At 32.7% G+C, this 24,232-nt stretch overlaps 3 protein-coding genes across 4 annotated transcripts in view; 2 read left to right on the top strand and 1 right to left on the bottom strand.

The window, feature by feature from the left end:
- The window catches only part of LOC149481158 (uncharacterized), a 273,145-nt gene that overhangs the window by 145,732 nt on the left and 103,181 nt on the right, over positions 1-24,232 (top strand). The gene's annotated exons all lie outside the window — the stretch shown is intronic.
- On the bottom strand, positions 197-14,651 carry LOC149481163 (carboxylesterase 1E). The gene is made up of 3 exons (XM_089705579.1): positions 14,175-14,651; positions 1,831-1,937; positions 197-1,672 (listed from the first exon to the last, which is right to left on the bottom strand). The coding sequence occupies exons 1-3, from the start codon at positions 14,578-14,580 to the stop codon at positions 335-337; spliced, it is 1,851 nt and encodes a 616-aa protein (XP_089561705.1). The 5' UTR covers positions 14,581-14,651; the 3' UTR covers positions 197-334.
- On the top strand, positions 21,214-22,227 carry LOC149481164 (uncharacterized). The gene is made up of 2 exons (XM_089705690.1): positions 21,214-21,923; positions 22,094-22,227. Exons 1-2 carry the CDS (start codon positions 21,296-21,298, stop codon positions 22,162-22,164), a joined length of 699 nt encoding a protein of 232 aa, XP_089561816.1. The 5' UTR covers positions 21,214-21,295; the 3' UTR covers positions 22,165-22,227.

Consider the following 24,232-nt stretch of genomic DNA (forward strand, 5'->3'; position numbering starts at 1 on the left):
GAATAAGGAAAAATTGTTGTTTGTGCTTACTTTAGGATGGCTTACATTTAAGTACTACTTAGAAATGCAAATAATATACCTGTGGGACGAGTCATTGCTTTTATTTTCCTTCTGTGTTATTCCAAAAAAAACAAAGTACCAACTCAGCAAACGTAAGGGAAAGAAAAATACTTCAGTAAGTATAATGTAATTTTAATATATTTCCAAATAAGTAAATATTATAATACATCATTTACAGTGGCCATTAATATTATCGTAAATAAATTATGTCTCTTTTATAGTTAAATAGACTATACAAAAATAACATTAAAACTTTAAGTACATTATTTCAGAATTAATTTGGGTTAAACACAACATAAAACAAATGTAATGTAACCAGGTGCAATATTAATCTCTCAACTACAATGGATGCCGCTCCAGAGTCATCCTGAACCTCTTTACAACATTTTGTACCTATTTCTACAACCTTGGGATAAAAATCCGTCCAAAATTCAAACGCTTTGTAATTTACCGTCTGTGCTGTGCTCATTGTAAAATTTTGCCTGTCTATTATAAAGAAACCTGGTTTCTCTTCTTCAAAAGGATCCCATTGGATAATCACGCCCGAATTTGTGGGATTAGAGTACCAAGCGAAGTTCGACCACATTTTCATAACAATTTCTGATATGCTTTTATCTCTGTAGTCCCATTTCGTCAAGTCTTCCGGCTGTGCTAAATGTGGTAAGCCAAATGTAAAAATTAAATCGAAATTATGAGGGACTGCCACCCAATCCGGGATCCCGTCGTTAGCTACATCTGAAAAGGGCTTTAAATCAAAACGATAAAGATAAACTGGAGAATGCTTACTCATATATTTAGCAAGTTGGTAAGTCGTGGCCCCGTATACTTTGTCAGTATAAAACTCCAGAAATAGTTTTCTCAAAACAGTCTCGTTTTTGGTTGGTGGAATTGGTTTGTAAAAAAATGCAACAGCTTCCTGTATGTGATGTTGGTTTGTAAAACACGAACTATTATCTACTGTAATATCAGAAAGAATAACTTCTTCTCGCATGATATCAAACTCCCTTTGAGTTAGTCCTGAATCTTCATTACCATCTTTATCCAACAGTAAGGCATCTTCCATATTAGTAAAGCCAGTCAAAATTGGTACGGGACTGAAGATTTCGTCTTTGAACATTTTGCTTGGAAGATCTGTGAGAAATGGAAGAGATATATTACTGAAACCGTTATCAACTAGAGGTTTCCATTCAGCTAGTGGTTCGCCGATATCCAATAGAGCTTGATAATTAACCCGTCTAAGACAATCTAGTAATTGGTAAGTTGGTTTTCGAAAGCAACTAAATGCGTTCGCAACTTTGTCGACTGTAATGACTTCTTTTCTTGCGATGTTTACTGTATCAGGAGAGAGCACATTGCCACTCATAGCAATGGCTTTCTGGAAAAGTCCAGATGAATAAGACGAAATCAAATGAAGTCCAACGCTAACAGCACCGGCATCGTGACCAAATATGCAGACATTTTCAGGATCTCCTCCGAAACTTTCAATGTTATTCTTAACCCAAGTTAATGCAGCGACTTGGTCTAATAAGCCAAAATTGCCGGGCGCCTCGTTATCTAGCGTGGAGAAAAATCCGAATATATTCAAGCGGTACGCCACTGAAACAAATATTACCTGGAAATATGAAAACTTTATTGAATTAATGCAAATATTACGAATGAAAATTTTATTAAAACATTTTCACAAATAAGCAATGTTTATGATTTTTTATGTGCAACCTTAATTTTAATACATTCATATTCAGACGTATATTATGTAATTTAGATAAATACCTTTTGTTTGAGTACAAGGTGAAATGGATTTATGTAATTTGGACTTCCCCGAACGAAATTACCTCCATGAAACCAAACCATCGTGGGGTAACCTTCCACTTTCACATCTGCAACAAAAAAAAAGCTGTTATTAACACTAATCCACAAATCTTTTGTGAACTGAGGGAGCATTTATTCATATATTTTGCTATTAAGTATTAAAGACGCATAAACAGGAATACCTAATTACTTTATATTAGTAAGAAATAACTCTGAGAATAATCCGATTTAAATATCTCAGGCAGATTTAAACAGACCCTTAACTAATTCCACAGAATAATTTTCCATTAATTAACATAACACTAAATGATCATGTACAACGTATAAGGTAATATCATACGTCATGAATCATGATATATATAGAATGCTAATCAGTAGTTCTCAAATTATATACTCCAGGGAAAACGTACGGGACCAATCAATGTATGTCCTAATTAAGTCACTAATCAAACTTTCTCTTTGATATTTCATTTTCGCATAAAACTCTTAATTACCAGTATATTCCAGCTAACAAAGGAATATTCCATCGGTTTAATAAAATATATTTTATTTATAATCTCTATCAAGCTACTCGACTAATTATTTCATAAGAATCTCTTTATATTCTTATTCACAAATGTGTATATTAAATGAAAATATTCGTCATTTCATATTAGATTGCTTATTTAACAAGTCTGAAATTTTACTGTTAAACAATTTTACGTCAAATTATAGCAAATGAGTTCCAAATTATAAGCATTAAAGCAATCGAATGAATATTGGAATAACGTAGCATTTCCAATCTCATATTGTCAGCTTTTCTTGAACTAAAAGGGTCTAGTTATTTTGAAAATTGGGCTAGATTGATAACAAAGAAGTTTTTACCTGGGAAATCTATTTGAAATTTTTGGGCCTTAAACGAAATGCAAGTCAAATTCTCCAATAACCATCTAATACTATGTACAAATACATTCCATTTGACGAAAAGTTTTTATTCTGTGTAAATTAATTGCAAAAGCTTTAAGTTTTTCATATTTAAATCCTCAAATTAATCACCCCAAGCAGACGTGTCACGTGCTATGGAAATCGCAGAAACAATCGCGTGTCAAATAAAGAAATGCGCAACAATCCAACATATGTTGCTACAATGAATTTCCCTTTCTGTAATGCATGTCAAATTTAGGTCAAGAAAGAGGGTAGTCGGTAGATTAAGGTTAGGTTGAGTCAAAGTGCTTAACGAGTATGCTATTGGCACGGAATTCTTGCATTAATGACTCAAATTTATTCAGCGTTGTAAAGCCTGGTCTGCAATATTTGACAAGTCCATATTTATCACCTTTTGATGATATTCAGGTCAGCGATATTGTAGCGTTTATTTAACTCTGAGTGGCTGCTTCGACTATTTAAGTGGCTTATTTAGTTAATGCTCTGTATTGGCAAAATATTTTTGGTCTTGAAATGTAGATTGTATTTGTATTGAGGTCAGAGATATACTAGTATTTAGAACGCTTCTGAGTATTTATTTCATATCGCTTCAGCATTTTATTTAAATTTAGAATTTATATTATTTCTTATCATGACATAGAGAAAATTTTGAAAAATAAATTACTAAAATGTACATCAATTCATTATGAAAATTAAATACTGAAGAAGTTTATTATGAATCTGAATTGGCAATTTGTACAGCTAATCTTAAAAAGTTTGCGTTCAGAAATTTTCATCTAAAACGATTCTTAAGCGATTATTTTAATACGGGTAATAAAGAACAAAATAAATGGTTGTTTAAAAGTTCGAAACCCTTTCTTAAATCTCTTGTAAATAAAATGGACACCGCAATCTTAAAGTTTGGTAGATTCGACTCAAGTTACCCTTTTGGTGAAAAACAAAAACGTTTGGAAAATTGAAAATGTAAATATACAATCAATTGATATATTATGCTTGTGATTAAAATAAATTTTTAGAAAAAGTTCCGCTTGTTATTAATCCTTTTGACTAATTGGGAAAGCCTCATAATAATCTCAAACTCTACTCATATTATTCAGAAAGACTTCGGGCATAAATAAAATATATAAAAAACTAGCGGTCCGCCCCGGCATCGCCCGTGGTACATATGAAAAATAGATGTTGGCCGATTCGCAGACTTACATCGGGTAAGTGCACAGAAAATTTCATGAGAATCGGTCCACCCGTTTCGGAGGAGTATGCAGACTAACATTGTGACACGAGAATTTTATATATAAGATAAATGTAAGTATTAAATTTGTACACAGCAAAAAGTATTTTATAGAAATTATTATTTAGCCTACCTATGTCTGAAGTTCTTCGTAAGAATATTATAGACCTGAGATAAATAAGGCATACGAATACCTTCATTACAACAACACTTTTATAAACGTTTAGATTTTTAAATAACTGTAAAATAATTCAAATGTGCATAAGCTTTGTAATAATAATTTGTACTGTTTATTTTCCTCCATAAAAACACTACCTTTATCGTTCCGGGAAATGTGAATCGATTATGGAAAATTGCATAAAATTATAAGGTTTTTAACCGTCTCGTGAGTCTATGCGATATTCACTACTAAGTACTAACAATGCTTATGCTTCTTTGCTGAAATAAACAACGCAAATCTTAATAATGGTCACATAATAGCGTGTAAGTGGCTTACGGGGTAATTATTTGCATACATTTAATGCATTTTAGTCGCCTTTTCACACCTATGTATAATGCCAAGATTAGAATATTTTATTAGTGGATATGACACAGCGGTGAAGGGTTTACGAAAATTGAGCATATTTATGTGAAAAATTATGACGTTTATTATTTTAATAAAACGGTGCATTTACATCGGACTTACTTTCGTTCTAAGTGCGTTGGAAAAGATCCTATGCAATGTTCTAATACCGAACAACACTGAATTTTCATTTACTCTTAAAGATCACGAAAGAATGCTCTTGCTAGCTCTATGTTCGTTTGATGTAAGACGTAAGTCAATACATAAGTAAATTACAAGGTATACCGGGATACCGGGTAGGTGTACTGGGATACAAAAGCTGCAGGGCAGAAATAAATATTTTAATCCTTATAATAATAATACAAAAATATCCCAAAAGCCTAAAGCTTTTTATATTAGCTCGCAAGTAAACAATATTATGCAGAAACACGTTTATCACCATAATGCCATAATGCTATGCGACATCAGACTTAATTTTTACGAGTTTTTATTATGTGAAGACCAATGTAGATTCGATTATAATATCATTCACGAAAAAATATCTGATAGCGATTAGCAGAAAATATGATTTGAAATTGATATCCGGCACGTTTATTATCGCCTGTTCGAAAATTATTTACCATATTTATGTAATATTCCTACATAAAATCTCTCGTATTTTATTACATTGTTTTACTTTTTGTCTTGTTCTTTTTCTTGTTTTTGAAGCCAATTTTCTGTGACACGCTGTCTCGGTAAGTAAACGTTTTTTTTCTTCTTTCTTCTTAAAGCAGATACCTACTCTATGTATTATAATAACTGAATATTCATTTTCTCCGAGAGGATTATAACCGGAATATTTCCCAGGCACAAACTTGCTGATGTTTGCTAGGCTGCAACTAAAGTGTATGTGTTTAACTTCTATAATACATACAATATACATAGCTAGTATATAACTACATAATAGAGTCAGTCGATTTTCGTATATCATACGTGTTACATCTTTAAACTAGCTTATATTATTAAATAGAAAGAAAGAAAGAAAATACATTAATTTGTACCAATAAGTACACATTAATACATATATATAATGACATAAAAAAATAAAATTAACTTATAACTACACCCTACAAAACGGCTAATACTTTGTTTTGACACAATTTCCGATTTGAGAATCTTAGGACATTTAAGAAACTTAGAATCTCTACTGATTTTCAGTGGACACCACATGGACATCCTGACAGTGACAGTGTACATGATAAGTATCATCTCCGATTCAAGACCTATTCAAATAAAAATATGTGTGCGTGTACTTAGTGTACACACGTAAGAAGTGAAATTTATTTTTCAAAAAATAATTTATTATAATATGCAACTTTACAGAAATACGTCGAATCACGCGTGGTAGGGATAAGAAAAAGATGGCGCCTAACGGAAAAATGTCACGCGTAACGAAAAAATGTTACACTAATTTTTTTTCTAACCCCGATAAATTAGTTTCACTTCAAATAAAAATCTAATAAAAACACAAAATATTTAAAGGTCTCCTTTCATAACCGTTATAAAGAAAAAGCTCTAAAGACTAAAAGGTACAAGGAGTTTTTAAAACTAAACGAACATACTTCTATATCGTGGTGTATTTAATTCTTTACAAATGTACCATCAAGTTAACAGCTCGATCATTGATACCCAACCCAGCCTTCCTTTTGAAGTATCGATGAATACAATATTTCGGGCTTAGACCCTAATCTCGGCTAAAAGCGTTGCGTTTTGCATTTAAACTTTATATTCGTACCTCCGCTCGATTTTATGTCCGTTAAAAGTTACGATTTATGCTGAATTGAACGGGAATAAATACTTGTAATGGAAAAGTTAAAAATGAAACTTGGAAAAATTAATGCTTGGGAAATAATTATGAGTGAATGAATGAGTCATGTTGAATGAGTAAGCACGTAATATTTAAACTTTATAAGAATTAAAATATAAACTAGACGGCAAAGGCACTTTCAAATTTGACACGAAGTTTGCTCAAATATTTGTACTAACTTCACGCGTAGCAATAATTTTGCTACAAACAAACACAATTGTTTGCATGTTTTGTTAATTTGTCTTACGCAAATCCATTCTCTTGAAGATTTATTTGTATTATTTGGATATGAATTAAAATACTTACAGACTTTTGTTAGCAATAACAAATTCTGTATTTAAGTATTAGGTATCTGTGTAGATTATAGCAACTATTGTTTTCGTAGATTATATTATCACAGGACAATATATGGAATAAATATTATTTTTAATATATAGACGTACGAATAAAATAAAATTTAAAAGGAATTATGATTAGGTGACGATGGAGGCGATGCTTATCGCGTCACACATGCCTAGGGCATGCAGAACCGAGTCCGGTTCCAAGTTTCTGAAACCCGGTTCCAAATCGACCTCAGAACCGGGTAGAACCGGGTTACCCGGTTCTTTTATAATACCTCTGAAAAAATTCGAAATTAAACAAAAGTAACTGTTAAAGTACCTGATGGGCCTTTTATTTTACGCGGCTTGTGTCTTATTTTATTAAATTAACAAAGAAACAAAATTTCAATACTTTTCTTCATTTATCAAAGTACCTAGTTATCATAATAATTTGGAAAATCCAAAAGTGCACGCCTCATAATTTTTTTTAATAAATATTTTTAATTATTATTTTTGTTTATTTAATAACAATTAAACCACATCGAATCAGACCCTGAAAAATGAAAGGGTTCTATTCCTGAGCATACTCAAGCGTAAGAGAAAAAAAAAGACTCGATTAGTAAAGTATTTCGGTCGCTATCGTGTTAACAAGAAAAAGGATCCGCACATACAGACACACGGACGTCCAAGTCAGAACTTTTTTAAACTGTTTTTTAACTAGTTTAAATAACAAAAATGACATCAAAAATATCATGAACGTTAAAAATAGTGTTTTTTGCTTAATATGTGTGTGTATGTATTATCTTACAAGTGCAATGTATGATACATAAAGACATTTTAAGTTTGAAAAATCAGATGTTTTGCGCGAAGCGACAGTAGTACCCACCTCAACGCTTCGCTTATGAGGCGTGCAATATCACATATAAACTTAAACCTAATAAGGTTTAACTGCAAACTGTAAAGCAAAAAACCAGCCAAGTGCGAGTCGGACTCGTGCTCCGAGGGCTCCGAACAAACCTATTTTTTTATAATGTTGTATCTTTAAAATTTATGTTTCCAACAATTTTTCCTTTATCTGTGTTATAAGACGTTACTGTTACCAAATTTAAAGGCTCTGTGTTCCTGTAGGTTTTGAGTCCCATGCGAATGTCGAAATTTGCGAAAATTTTCAGCATTTACGGCTGTATCTTTTGATGCGTTGGCTTGTGAGTTTGACTTTTTCACAGCATCAAGGGACCGAAGACTTGAGTATTCGATATAAATTTCAGCTTGATACCAAAAACAAAAACATGACCGGATCATTATATGAAACAGTAAAATCAACAGCTTTTCAAATTCACGACAAATCTAATAAAAATATTTCAGTAGCCTAATTTTTGTCATTTTCGAAGCCTAATTATTTTTTTTTGGTAATACAACCGTAGGAAACTTATAGCATCTAAGGTTAGACAACCAATCAGAGCCACGCTTGAGGCGTGGCACGAAAATTCGCGATGCACGTGAGTCTGACGTTGCCAGATAGAATAAATTTGTTAAAATAATGCAGCAAAATATAAATAAAATTTTATATTTTAATATTTTGGTCGGAACCGGGAGAACCGGGTTTCATACTATTCAGACCCGGTTCTCAAGATCATCAAAAAACCCGGGTTTACCCGGGTTTTTCGGAACCGGGTAAACCCGGGTGCATGCCCTACACATGCCGCTGAGCGTGAAATACTAGCAACGGTTCTTACGATTTTATGAATTCTACCAAATTTTGGGTACAAAAAGAATATTGAATTTTGCATATATAAATGTAAAGAATCAATGAATACTGATAATAATCATTACTCATGTTTGAATGAAAGCTACTAAGTATGTCATAGTTTAATAACTTTTAAAAACAACTTAACTTCAACTACATATTAAGAATCAAAGGCTTACTTCTGACAATATCAAATTCTCATTCAATCGAGATCGACTTAACTGAACGCTAAATTGGAACTATTGAAAACTAAGACAGTGCACGATTGTGCTTGGGTTCAAAATGAAATTAATCTCAGTCGAAAATTTCGACCTGCTTCGATAGCATTTGATTCTGGATATAATACTCAACAAAGTAAAGTTTCAAGGTCGAGGTCGAATAAAAAAAAATACGAGATCAAATCAATTTCTACAGCAAGGCAATAAAAAGCTTAAATAATCATTTAACCTGGCCAAAGAAAAGTGCGACAGCTTGCTTAAATTTTACTTTCAAATAAGTATTGTTCCCATAAAAGGGGTAACACCGTGGGGTAACACTAAAACACGACGGTCATATACTTATTTTTCCACACAATTTGAATATACCCCACATAATTTCATAATAATATAAAAATATGCCCCGATTCTGTACGCATAATATTAATTACACGTCCGTTTTTTAATTGAACATTATACACACGCAAGGCATTTTTAGAATAAATACATGTGCCGATTCTTTCCTTACTATTTTTTCTAGTAAGTTCCATGTTCGTTTAATTTTAGTCCTATTAAAAAAATAATTAACAAGTAATAATGTTTAAGATCTAAAGCATCATTAAATGTCTTGATATAGTTTGTTTTGGGTAATGTTATGAGATTCGACCTTTGCTTTGAACTATAGATATCAAAATTATATTTTTCGTAAAATAATGAAATGAACTACTTAATTATATATAGTCTTCTAATTTTTTCTCGTGGTGGGAATTTTCGTTATTTTTATTTGGTATAACAATATCAATTAGATTATTTTTTAACCTTTTTTATGTAAAGAAAAAATCTAAAAGATATTCAAGCACGTAAGCAATATCGGCGCCCTTAACAGATGTAGAGAATGGTTGAAAATTGAAATTGTGTCAATAAGGAGAACAGGATAAACAGATTAAACAGATGGCATTTGCCCTTTAGTACAACCATTCAATATAAATCATTTATTTTGAGTGACTGCATTTGGACGATATTATTTTTAAGAAATAAATTCCCATATTATGCACTTTAATAATTAATAAACATTTTTTCAATACACCGCTTACTTTATTTTTTTTTCCTTTATATTCATTCATTTATATCCACAAAATATAAACTTTCTGTTGAGACACCCTGTATAAGAAAATATTTTGTTTACAACATAGCTAAGTTGCATGTAATGTGCTTGTTGTCGGTTCTTCTTTGACCCAGAATAGATTTCTGGTTGAAAACTATTCACCAAACATGACATCAATAATTATCTATTAATATAAATCTCTGAATAATAAACTAATAAATTATTGAGAGCTTCATCGAAAATAATAGTATAAAAGATCTAATAAATTGCTGTTCTCAACGAAATTAATGAAGAATTACTAAAATTTATCGTACAATTTTGCTTCTATATTTAGATGAAATCTCAATGGATTTATTAAATATACAGGAGAGAAAATTACGGTATCGTGATTATATTGGCAATCCAATATTAGATGCTGAAAATATTTGTACAGAAATAGGTGGGTTCACACAGGGGGAGCAGCTTCGCGAAGCTTTTTCCGCGGGAAGATCGGTCAGTGATAGACGTGCCTTAACTAAGGAAAATGGCGAGTCACGCGTTTTCCTCGGCCGAGCCACGTCGGCACACACTAACTGAGATGCTTCGCGTAGGAATTGCTTCGCGAGGCTGCTCGCTCTGTGTGGTCGGACTCAGATTTTTTTCAATATCACGAATTTTCATGACCATAATACAATGTCAATACACGAAACTTAGTTCTAAATTTAATTTAAACTATAAGAACAATCGAATCTATTTTAATGATCTTTGATTGGTATTTTTATTCGAGACATATGGGATAAATAAGAAAACATGTGACATAATAAATAGATACTAATTGGATACTAAACTCGACGTGGCATGGTCCTATATAAACACATAGGTATTTCTTACATTCAAACCATATTCATTATATATACCCGACTATATTCATTATCTTAATTCTGTTAGAGTATCCAATCTATATTTTCGCATGATTTTCGCATAATTCTCACACATTCTAGAACCTTCCAACAAAGACAATGAAACCGACCTCAGATATTTTTACATTTTAACAAAAACGAGAGCAGACCATTCCTCATCTAGTTAGAGTCTACATTAATCTAGACAAATGTTCTCAATCATGAGTCTGAACAGTGGTCTGATAATTTACTGCTATAAATTTTTCATCCAGGAGAAAAAAACAATGACTTCCCATTATTCAGCTGGAAGCTAATTTATTCCCGGACAGTGAAAAGAGTTTGCCTTGTGACTGTTAAGTCTACCTAGTTTTGTAATCCTTGACATTTTATAATAGCTTATTATTATCTTGAAGAGACAAATGATTGGATTTTATATAATTTTATTTACTTTATTTACGACTAGCGGTCCGCCCCGGCTTTTTTTCTACATAAGAACCATCCTTAGACTTCCACAAACATTAAAAAAAAATAATTATAGAAATTGGTTCAGCCGTTCACACGTGATGCCGTGACAACGCGAAACGGGTTTCATTTTTATATCTATAGATATAGATGCAAACAGGAAGAAGACATGCGGTCAATCAAAAGTTGTTGTTCACAACGCTTATAATTTATTGAATCCCAAACCATACTAAAAAGCGTAATATAATATTTTGTAAAGTTTTAGCGAACAACCTAACCATCCCTATTAATATCAGACTTAAAAGGATCAAACTTATTACGAAATTAATTATGAAGTTGCATATTTTGGTAAACGAAACTAGCAGCGGTCTTCAAAGTTATAATTACGGTACTTTAACAAAGGCAAACTTTATCGATTACAAAGTATACAAAAACTTGCATGGGGAACCGACTTGCTACGTAGCTACAAATATAATATAATATATGCAAAGATTTTAAGTAAGGGCTTTTAGATGTTCGAGGGTATAATTATATTGGACTCGACCTGATATGGGAAATACACAGATTAGACGCGGATTTTACAGATCGGTCTATGTGGGAAAGTAGCTGCGATATATTTAATGTTCATATTTCAGTCTTCAGACTGTAATCTCCTATATTGAGAGAAGGATATTTGTAAACATCGGTTTTGGAAATAATTAATTAATATCTATAAAGAAAACTGAAAATTAGAAAACTCTACATAATACCATTTAATGTGAACAAAATGAAAATGTTATCCAGAAAATTATAAAAATATCCACAATATTTCAAAATTTCTATAGTTCAACCTTCTTAATAGTAATAAAACTATTCTTAGAATTCAGCTCTAAAAATACGCAGTACAAAAATAAAAAGTGTATTATGAAAAATGCATTGTTTACAAAGCGTTACTATTTCTCAGAACAATTTTCTCATTTTTATACAAAATTTCATTGACACATTTTTCAATAAAGATGCCTGTTTCATATCCTTTAGGGAAATTGAAGTGTAAGAGATACTTTGTTTATATTTTGATAAATATATGAAATTGCAACGTTGACTGCTTCTAAATTACATAGCGGCGATATTTTTATTATCTGTTTCATGTGTCTAGTAGCACTTTACCAATAGAAAAAGAAATTGAATTAATATTTTTATAAAGTCAATTTAAGAGACTATAATAACCACTATTCTATACTACTCTACTACTACTATCAATTGAAAGATGAATGATGTTATATCGGTACAGATTTATATAAATATGTTTTATCTTTTAATAGGTATCAATATTTTGTATCGTTTAACTGGATAATAGGGAAATAGGATCTATACGAGAGTGCAATGGGATGGAAATTTGCATGTGAAATGGCTGTTACATGATAACGTACGTATCGGAGTAAACCCAGAGGCTATAACCTAGTTCTAGAATAGGGTATATAAATTTAATTTTATGCGTGTCATTGATGTAATATTCCAGAAAATTAGAAATATATCACGAATCACACATTTCCATGCGCATGGTATTCTTAGAACAGGATCAAAGTTACTACGTAATAAAACAAAATAGCTCTATTATAATTTAAAATGCTCTCATCACTAGATAAATAATCAATTATGACATTTTTTCCATCGTATGTCATTAAAAACCAGTTCTATGAATCATTGCAAAGCGCTTACATGTGAATCGATTTAAACGAGAAGTGCACTTAGCAAATATAATCTGTTTTGTAAAATGTCGTGTTTGTAATTAAGGGGTAACGCCTCTAGCTGTCGGGAGATTAATTATAACGCTCGTCTGCCGTCAATCCGAGTTCATTATCAGGGGTCGCGTCAACGTACTCAAATGGTAAATGAGACAAAATCGCGCGTCATACCAATAAAAATTTTATGGCAATGGCTTTCTGATGCGCCGATAATTTTCGCTAATCTTTCCACGAACACGTAGAGAACACAATTTATACAATATTAGAATATCAGGTAACAGTGACCTTTAAATGCGTTGTTAAATTTGTTTAAAGTATAACTTTACATATTTTTATCATAACATTATACCAGATTATACCTACTTAGTTTAGTAATAATAGTTTTCGTGTCTGTCATTGCTTGCGTTTTGACTAGACTGAAGTTTTAAAATCTCAGGTTCATTAGCTTATAAATAGGAAGATATCTATAGAAAGATTTAGCATTCTATATTGTTTCAAATGTGGATTTAAAGTTTCTTGATTCAAGTTGTACGATACAAAAGTTTAAATCTTTTATCTCGAATTTCACACATAAATCAAAACTTTTCTCTCATTAATATTATAAGTTTCATTTTCTTACTCAAACAATTTCTTTAACCTCAATGTATAGAAAAGCAAACGTACAGTTGGCGAATTGACGGCCTTATCAGATTGTTACGTACGTTGTATTTGGAAAACTAGGCTAATAAATGACTGCGTACCCCATTTTCCTGTAAGCGCTTTCCCTCAGAACGAAATAAATCATTTCCATACACTTTCAGTACTGAATATTAGTGTGTTTAGCAGGAATTTGCTACGTATAATAAACGGCGATTGCGTCCGGTAATAATGTATCTAATCTTTGATCACGCATATTTATCTTTCTTTTCTAGCCCTATATTATCTGTGACCTAAATCAGTTTTATGGTCAAAAACATGTGAGGGGAGTGCTTTATTTAAAATAATATGCTACTTAAAATTGATTGACAGTAATTAAAAGCTCGAACTTATTTTCGGCAAATCTTTTAAATGTGTTGGATCTTGATTTTTCTTCTATACTATATAAGTAGGTATTTATTTATTTATTTATTTATTTAAATAGGTACACATCACAGCTGACAATTTTGACTAATTATACACAAATTTAATCACATGTTGCGGTAAAATGCCAGCCAAATTGTATGTACACAGCACAATTGAGGTTAAAAAAAAAATTATTAAAAATTACATTATTTAGCACAATTCATAGATCAAGTAAAATATTTTACTTTAAATACATGTCAGATGGTATACTTACCATCTGGAACATACACGTTCAAATACAGACAATCCTCTGAATACTCCTTCTTCCTAGGCTCCTCCATTTGCGCCTCTAGTAACTTAGTGAATAATTCGTCGTGTCTACTCAAAGGGTTCTGTACGTCCTCCTTTTTGGGATCACTCTGCATACAATCGGGAGCGAACAGGGTCGCGTTCCTGACCCCTTCCCATTGCGGCAGGTCTGTGTACTCCGGTGGGCTGAACCTGCGGAATTCTAGGGGAGGCTGAGCGTAAGGTATTCCGAGGTACGCTGCTATTCTTTTGGTCCGGAACCGGGTGATGTACATCCCTGCTATCGTCCCTTGATTCGCTATATTTATCTGCTTCGGTTCTCTCGCAGACAGCACACTCGCAAGCAACGATAGCACGATTAGGTAAAACATTGTAATTGGTTTATTACGTCATTATTAGAAGGGATACACTCTGCATTTTCGGGGTGGAAAGACCCGTTCAGTTTCGAAGGTGGTGCGTTACTGTTATCGTGCAGAGTTCGGCTCATAAACAGTGGGGTTGTCCGTCGTTATAGAAACCGAGGAATTGCTTTGGTGAGCTACGAGTGGGTCAGAGGTGCCACGGTATTTGATTTTATTTTTGTACTTGTGATTTAATTTTTGGGTTAAATAAATGCGATATGTTTTGTGGATATGTAATTAGGAAATATGTAGGCAAGGGATATGAATGTGCTCTATATAGAAAATGTATTTCCTAATTTTCATTGTGTTGTGTCATATCGTATTTATAAAATTAAGTAGGTAGTAGGAAACTTCTACTCTATATAAAAAAGAGTTCTAAACAAACTTTAGCTAGAAAGGATTACTGTTTAGAAATGCCCCACTTTAATAAGTGAAACTGCATTTTATATTAGACATTTCTCCGAATTACTTAAGCAAAGTACAGAGAAATTAATCTGATATGCGATGCGCAAAAATGTACCCTCGCTATGCAAATAATTTCGTAATAGAAGCCTTTGTCCACTGAAGTCCACTTTAGTTAGAGCTTTGAGTGACAGTGACTTTGTACTCATAAAGTCAAAGCAAATCCTTTCAAATGGATCCATTACAAGTTCTTTATTCCTCAATCCATAAAATTAATATAAAAAGAACATTCTTAATTAAATTATGTATAGATTATGTTGGTTCGTCAATCTTCAGTCAATTTACCAATTCTGTCGATCAATCCAGATCAAAAGATGAAGCCATGAGAATACTTAATCAATATTGAATATCATATTATGAGGATAATAAGATCTTCATCCTAAAGAAATATAATTGAAGATGATCCATGTCTACATTATATCCTTGTAAACAAGAATTTTACGTGACGCAATTTTAAGTAAAGTATTTAATGAACATTTAAACATTTTTTGAATTTGTGTATTTATAATCTTATTTAATATGTTATGTTTGAAGTATTATTATTTCATTTTGAAGATTTTTGTAACTAACCATTTTCTACAACTATGTAAATAGTTAACTGAGTTTAAATTTGTTTTACTCACTAAAGATTATTATAATCCTGGTTTAATCTCAAATTTAGATGAGTACATGCGAGTTAAGTCAATATGCATTTCAAAGCAGAAAGACACGCTTGCATTCATTAACATATATTTGTGGCATTAGGAACTTTATAAACTGCGTCAAATTACAGGGATGCGTCTGAACTTAGCGGAAAGTTAAATAACTGGTACAGTCCAAAGTATAACTACCAAATGCTTTATATCTTAAGATTATTATCCTTAATCACTTGTCAAGGTTAAGAAGCCATAAGAATGAATCTATACTAATATTATAAAGCTGAAGAGTTTGTTTGTTTGTTTGTTTGAACGCGCTAATCTCGGGAACTACTGGTCCGATTTGAAAAATTCTTTCGGTGTTAGATAGCTCATTTATCGAGGAAGGCTATAGGCTATATACCATCACGCTACGACCAACGGGAGAGGAGCCACGGGGGTGAAACTGCGCGGAGCGGCTAGTGTCTTATAATGTTATGAAAAATGTTACGAAAAAGCAATGGAGTCTCCCCGTGACCACGCTCGCTGCAGTGTGTGAAACGTGGGGATCATGATATACTGAATAAATCGCGTTTAAAATCCGTTAAAGTCTTTAATTTCTATAATAGTATTCCTTGTATTAAAATGTACCTTCTCTCTTCTAAAATTTACCTTTATTGTTGTTTATTTTATCAGCGTATTTAGAAACGTTTATTTTGCTACATTGAAATTAGTAAAAATTAAACAAAATGCATTGGTATTGTCTAAAAGTTAGTAAGTCTTTGAATGTAAGCAGTAAGCTTGCGACGCGAAGCAATCGCGTGACTGAACTAAACATTGGAGTCATTGCATTCCACCTTAGACTTTTTGTTTCTCCTGTACTCTCCCCTATATGGGTCAATGCGACTTGAATATTGATTTTTGATAACTGTTCAAATTAGCCTTTTCACTTGAAACTTTATAAGCTATGTAATTCTCACGAAAATTATAGTATTAGATACTATACAATTATTTTTTTAAAATCAATTACTCTAACAAATATACAACGTCGTTACACATAAACCATTTATTTATTTGAAAAATCAAATCAATACATAATAATATTTTTCAAGTAAGAAAAATTGTAGACAATTAATAGACTGATAAGCTGTTGGCGTTTTCCTTATTAAGAGCAAGTGATTAATGTTTCATCTCACTGATAACTGACAACCATAAATGGCTGGAAAACCCAGAGAAAATTAGCTTGAATTCTAATGAAATTCATTTAAATATAGGCATAATGATAATATTAGATTTCGTTACCTATACAGGGTGTCCCAAAAAGTATGGATGAACTGAAGCCAGGAGGTAGAGGACCTAGAGGGCTATCCGAATCACCCCCATGTATGTTATGCGATTTTTCGTAGTTTCGGAGTTATGACTCTTTTTTCAATTTTTCACTTATCGCCGAGTACGATGAGATTTTGACTCATGGTGACGTCAATTATTGCGGTAGATGCTTGATTTTTTTTTGTGTGCTAAGCTGAAAGATAGGCCAATTCAGTATGGTAACATTTACTATCGTTAGATCTTCGAATGGAATAAAAAAAAAGAATTAAATGTCAAGAAAGATAAAATTACCCAGTATGTTCACCACTTCTAGGGCCCATAAAAAAATAAAATCACATAAAAAAAGTTTTCCATTTGGCTTTTAAAAACTGGCTCTATCTATCAGGTAGCTACCCTAAAAATTTCATTTTATTATTCAGAAGGCTTCAATCGAAAAAGTGAAATCTAAATGTAGTAAGTGCAAAAATTTTATTAACATGATGATCATTAAAGCTAAATTAAAACCAATAAATAGGTGTTTAATTACTAGAAATTTTTAAAATGCTCAATGCAAGTGCGACATCACCGTAAAATGTTGTCTTTTAAATGTCTGAATGCCCTTTTATCATTTTTAATGGTTTCTTCTGCTACTATGAATTTCCGGGTTATTTCGTCCAAATTGTGGCATTCTCTTAAGTAGCCGAGGTCTTTTTAGTATCTCCATTGAAATAAATCAATGGGGTTTAGGTCGAGGGACCGTGGAGGCCAGGCTTTAGGCAGGCGTCACCGGCGCATGCGCAGGCTGCAACGACCAATCCATCTTTCAGGGTATCTTTGCCCTTTAGCCTGGCCTACACGGTCCCCAGACATAAATCCCATTGATTTTTTTTCGTGGGAATACTACAAAAACGAGAGAAAGCCACAATTTGGACGAAATAACCCCGAAATTCATAGTAGCAAAAGAAACCATTAAAAATGATAAAAGGGCATTCAGACATTTAAAGACAACTTTTTACGGTGATGTCTCACTTGCATTGACCAACAGCGGGGTTATTTTAAAAATTTCTGGTAATTAAACACCTTTTTATTGGTTTTAATTTGTTTTTATTAATCATCATGTTAATTAAATTTTTGCACTTATCACATTTAGATTTCAATTTTTCGATTGAAGCCTTCTGAATAATAAAATTTAATTTTTAGGGTAGCTACCTGATGGATAGAGCAAGTTTTTAAATGCCAAACGGAAAACTTTTTTTATGTGATTTTATTTTTTTACGGGCCCTTGAAGTTGTGAACTTACTGGGTGATTTTATCTTTCTTGGCATTTAATTCTTTTTTTTATTCCATTCAAAGATCTTACGACAGTAAATGTAACCATACTGAATTGGCCTATCTTTCAGCTTAGCACACAAAAAAAATCAAGCATCTACCGCAATAATTGACGTCACCATGAGTCAAAATCTCATCGTACTCGGCGATAAGTGAAAAATTTAAAAAAGAGTCATAACTCCGAAACTACGAAAAATCGCATAACATAATATATGGGGGTGATTCGGATAGCCCTCTAGGTCCTCTACCTCCTGGCTCCAGTTCATCCATACTTTTTGGGACACCCTGTATAACGGAATTTTCGTTACACCCACTGTATGATTTAAATGTTTATTGCTAATTGTTTAAATCCTATGCATTAAGCATATAATATTCGATTCGCGCTTAAAAAGTTGCATTTATTTATTAAAACTTATTTATTTTATTGAGATTTATTTCTCTGTTGTGTAGGTAACCAAATTTTATCCGTTCTAGATAGGATTTTGATAAAAAAAAGTGTATCCATCCGACCAATATCCTAAGAATCTCTATTTATAATAGTAGTACCTAAGACGAACAAATAAGCTCTATTTTCTATAGGAATAGTGTGCTTTAGGGCCGGCGCCCACTGCCGGCACGGCACGGCATGGCACGGCAGAGCATCCCGCGGCGTGCAATGGCATCCCGCGGCATGCCGTGGCATCCTGCTAAAAGCCCCACTAATGCTGCATAAGTTTCAACCTTATTTCAACTAGCTAGCAATCATAATTCCTCGACCCCAAAGCAAGACACGTCATGCCGCCGCATCCTGCGGCGTGCCGCGTCATGCTGCAGCATCCTGCGACACGTCGCGGCATCGTGGCATCGAAATAAAGTAACTTGAATTCTAAACTGATTGAAATAAGATTCAAAATAACTTCATAAGTAATAAAATCCTCTGCCCTGCCATGCCACGCCGTGCCGGCAGTGGGCGCCGGCCCTTAGAGGGCTTCCTCTTATGAACGAGAATAGGTTGTAATAGTAATATTATTTAAGCCAAGTATAGATAGAAATAAATAAATAAATAACGAATATTTATCTTAAATCTGGTAAGTTACACATTGGGTGATCAATCAAGATTTATTTTAAGGAGCTTTCGCGCTTCTTTATCAGTTAAATTTGTCAAAAAATAATTGATTTTGCTGTCAAAATATAACTCGTTTGACAATCTCATTGTTCAGATTTGATTCAGATACAAGCTGCTATTTTTTTTTTTTTATATGAAAGAAGGCAAACGAGCATGTGGATCGCCTGATGGTAAGCAATTCCACAGCCCATAGGCATCTACAGAAGAATTCTTACATTTTGTTTATCTGCTATTTATTCACTGAATAAAATAAATGAAGATTTAAATAAATTCTCCATTTATTTCAATCAAATATTGTTTTACAATTTAAAATCCATTGTATTTTAACGCATAATTATTAAGACTTAAAAAGGTAAAGTTTTAAGTTAAGTAAGTAGGTAAGGTAAATTTAAAGTTTTCAGCAACATTCTTGCCCATTATCAACTGTTTCTCAACAAATAGAGCTAAGCGTCAGTTGGCCTGTATTTTTTTTTATTTTATCATTCACAATAATACTTACCGATGGAATAATATAATTTAACATAAAACAATCGCAAATAACATACAAATGTACCAACACATATTTTAAAATGATTTTATTCCTTCAACAAATAAGATATCTGCTTCAAGAAGATTGGAAATTACATCGTACATTCATCACAAAAGGTATAATGGTCTAAGAAGTCCTTTCTCATTTCTATTGCGGTTCATATTATCATCCGTATTATGGAAGTCATGTTTAAAGAATGTATTAAATTGTCCTCGATAATCATCGTCTTATATTTTGTAGAAAATTCCAAGAATTCACCTCTTTTTCATAATAATAAGGGGTTACATGACTATAATATTTAATTCTTTTATCCATGAATTTTCCAGATTTGAAATAAATTGTAAAAGTTCATACTTTTATAGTTACCTAATTTCCATAATAAATTTAAAAAAAGTTTGACATCAACTTTAATATCTTCGTTTGACTCTATATGAGCGAATACCTATTTCATACAATTTCTTTTATTTTATTTCTGAAATAAAATAAATATTTCCAATAATATACTGATCTGTGGCTTGAATACCATTTGAAGATATTATTCACGTATCTGACACATTATTATTCAGTGTCCGTTTTCGAATAGCTCTTGCTTTATCTTCTTTCAAAAACTATATTTTCACAAAGACATCGACAACCCTTTTGAACTTATTTTTATTATTTCTATTTTGGTATTACACTTTTCATGAATGGCCGCGAGTCCTACTAATATTATAAATGCGAAAGTTTGTGAGGATATTTGAAATGATTTATATATGTATGTGTATTGTGTATGTAAAGCGAAGCGAAGTGCGAAGCCGTGGGCGGAAAGCTAGTAACTTATAATTTACGAAAACATATACTTACGTATATGAATAGCCATTTCCACCGATTAAATTTGCAATAAAATGAAAACTGAATAATGGATACATTTCTCATATATAAATGTGAAGCAATTACACCTTCCATCATAAGTTAAGGCCTCACCAGCCCCTACATTACCGTCAATAATTGGCAATGCCGTTGTGCCGTTACTATAATTTGCCTTTGCGGCTCTCAGTATCACGCAAAACCTTGACATTTGATTATATTTCTATTATATTTAATTTCACATTTAAGTGAACGCTTTACTTTGTTGATAATTGTAGAAACAATTTTAGGAAGTTAAAGTTTCACAGCCGTACAAATAAACGAGTAATAACATTTTATGCAAAGAATAAACTAAGAATAAGGAAAAATCATACAAATAAACACGAAATAAATGTAACCTAGTATAACTTCGTAATAAGTATATATCATATCTGTCAAGTCTGTTGAACGCGAGTCATTACGCTCCGTAAATTTTAATCCCATTTTCGCAAAATGTCGCAGTCTAAGCTGGAGAAAGTGGTTTCTGAGCTGCACAAATCCATTGTCGAGCTCACGAAAAAGGTGGAATCGTTGGAAACTATAATAAATGATCAGAATACTTTGATTAAATCTCAGGCGGATTCAATATCGAAGTTAACAAAGCAGCAAGCAACTGATTCAAGTACCTCCAAGTTGCAAGAAAACAATGAGGTGTCATTAAAAAATAGGCCAATCCGAGCCGCTAGACTTCGTGTACCATTGGTCGCCAACGACGTGCGCAAGAAGCGTGATGTGCTGCAGGGCGCTGCGTCAACGAGCGACGCCGCTTCCGCGATGAGTGCAAGCGAGGACGACTGTGCCAACTCCCTCGCACCTATGCAAAACGCGAACACTCTCATCGACGCAAACGCCGTACAATCAACGGACAATAATAACTGGATTCAAGTTAAACATAAACGCCCAAAAAATGTAATGCGCGGGAATGCAGCCCCGGGTAATTCGATGATCGAAGCTTCTGAAAGATGGAAATACTATCATTTGTTTTACGTAAAGGCGGGAACCGCTTCCGAAAAAATTACTGAACATATAATGAAAACTTGTAAAATCGATAACTGCACAGTTGAAGTATTAAAATCGCGAGGTAATTATTCGTCTTTTAAGATTGGCGTACTTGCAAAAGTATCTCAGCTGATTATGGATGTCAACAATTGGCCGGAGGATGTTTGTATAAAGCCGTGGCGCAATAACTTTCGTAAACAAAGTAGTGATCAATAAGTTTTGTTATCTGACTATTACCTATCAAAATTGCAGAGATTTACGCAGTAAAACTACGGAGTTTAGAAAGTCGGTGTTTAATTCTCCATCACATATCTTTGCATTAACAGAAACATTTTTAAACGATTCTGTGTGTGATTCGGAGTTATTTCCCAATAATTATACAGTTATAAGGAAGGATCGTGCAAATAACACAGGTTATGGAGGTGTTTTATTAGCGGTACGCAGTGAGTATTCAGTGAAACGTATATACGATGTAGATGGTCTTTCAAATGATAAAGAAATAATCCTGGCTTTGTTATCATACAAAAATATTAGGTATTTGTGTGTTGTAGTGTATATTCCTCCGAGTTATAATGATAACCAATTTTCGAATATTTTATTTGTGATAGAAAATGCAATATGTAAATTTTCACCGATAGATGTACTCATTTTAGGAGATTTTAATTTATATTCCATGAGCAGGCACGCAAACGAGACATTTAATTGTTTTACAGCCTTTTGCAAACTAAATCAACATAATAGTGTTTTAAATAAATCGGATAGAATGTTAGATCTTGTTTTGAGCAGCATGTCATTGCAAAGCGTATCTGTGAGCGGTGATATACCACCTCTCGTACCCATGGATGCACACCATCCACCACTCGAAATAACAATAAAGTGTAGGCGAGGTACAGCCCTTGTTAGTAAGGATGAGGAACCTCCTTCATCCCAGGAATCTTTAAACAAATCTTATCAATATTTTTGTGACTGGAATTTTCGGAAAGCTGATTTTAGTTTATTATATTCTATTTTTGAGAATACAGATTGGTCTGATATTTATGCTATAACAGATACAAATGAAGCCGTTGACTTTCTTTATTCTAAAATTTGCAAAAGTTTAAGCTATTGCGTACCTTTAAAAAATGTTAACAAGCCAGTTAGTCGTTACATTTATCCTACTTGGTATACGGCGGAGATAATTTATAATATTAAAAATAAATATTATCACCACAAAACATACAAAGCAAGTGGTAATTTAGTTAACTTTGAACTTTTTAAATATTATCGTGCCTTTGTAAAGAAATTGATTAACAAAGCGTACCAAGATTATACAAATAGAATTGGTAGTGAGATTTGCAATAATCCTGCAAATTTTTGGAAATTTGTCAAAGAACTTCGTAAAAGCAGATGCGCTACGGGTTCATATAATTATAACAATAAAACTTTAGTTGGACAAGATGCTGTAAATTCGTTCGCTGAATATTTTAGTTCTGTATTTTTGCAAAATTCTCCCCGCTTAAACGCCGAGGATGCTTTACAAATTTCTGATTCAAATTTTAATAATTCTTTATATGTACAAATTGATAAATTTAAACCTTCTGAATTAAAACTTGTCAGTAAAAAATTAAAGTCGCATTCCGCCGCCGGACCAGACGGTATCCCGCCCTTCGTAGTTAAGGATTGTATATCGGTTTTTCTGAGTCCCTTGTTACACATATATAATTTATCCATCCAGCAGTCATTATACCCCACTGTATGGAAAATTTCCCGTGTGACTCCCATACAAAAAAATAGTGATAACTGTGATATAACTAACTACAGACCCATAGCCGTGTTGTCGACATTTGGTAAATTATTTGAGATGCTACTTAATAATAGAATTAAACGACAAATTGAACCTCATTTAAGTGATTGTCAACATGGGTTTAGATCCAAGCGATCGACCACAACTAATCTCACAAATTTTTTAAGCTATGTAAACGCACGTATGGATGAAAAGAAACAAGTTGACGTCGCCTATTTTGATTATCAAAAAGCTTTTGAGAAAATAGACAACGACATACTATTACATAAATTTGCTCTGTTTGGCTTCAATCCGAAGCTTTTACAATTTTTCGCTAATTATCTAAAAGATAGGAAACAGTACGTACAGTTAGGAAATTATAAATCATATATGTATTACACGAGATCGGGTATAAGTCAAGGCTCGAATTTAGGGCCAACCCAGTTTTTAATTTTAGTAAACGATTTGCCAAATGTAGTCAGCACCGCTAGATGTCTGATGTTTGCTGATGACCTCAAGTTATACTTGACAGTTAATAACTTTACTGATCACCAAATGCTTCAAAATGATATAAATTCTGTTGCCCGGTGGGGTGTAGAAAATAGTTTGCTTTTTAACACTGAAAAGTG

This window comes from Colias philodice, chromosome 17 (assembly GCF_061535455.1).
Source record: "Colias philodice isolate Cphi_HAF_F1 chromosome 17, ilColPhil1 Martin Lab GWU primary, whole genome shotgun sequence".
Classification (NCBI taxonomy): domain Eukaryota; kingdom Metazoa; phylum Arthropoda; class Insecta; order Lepidoptera; family Pieridae; genus Colias; species Colias philodice.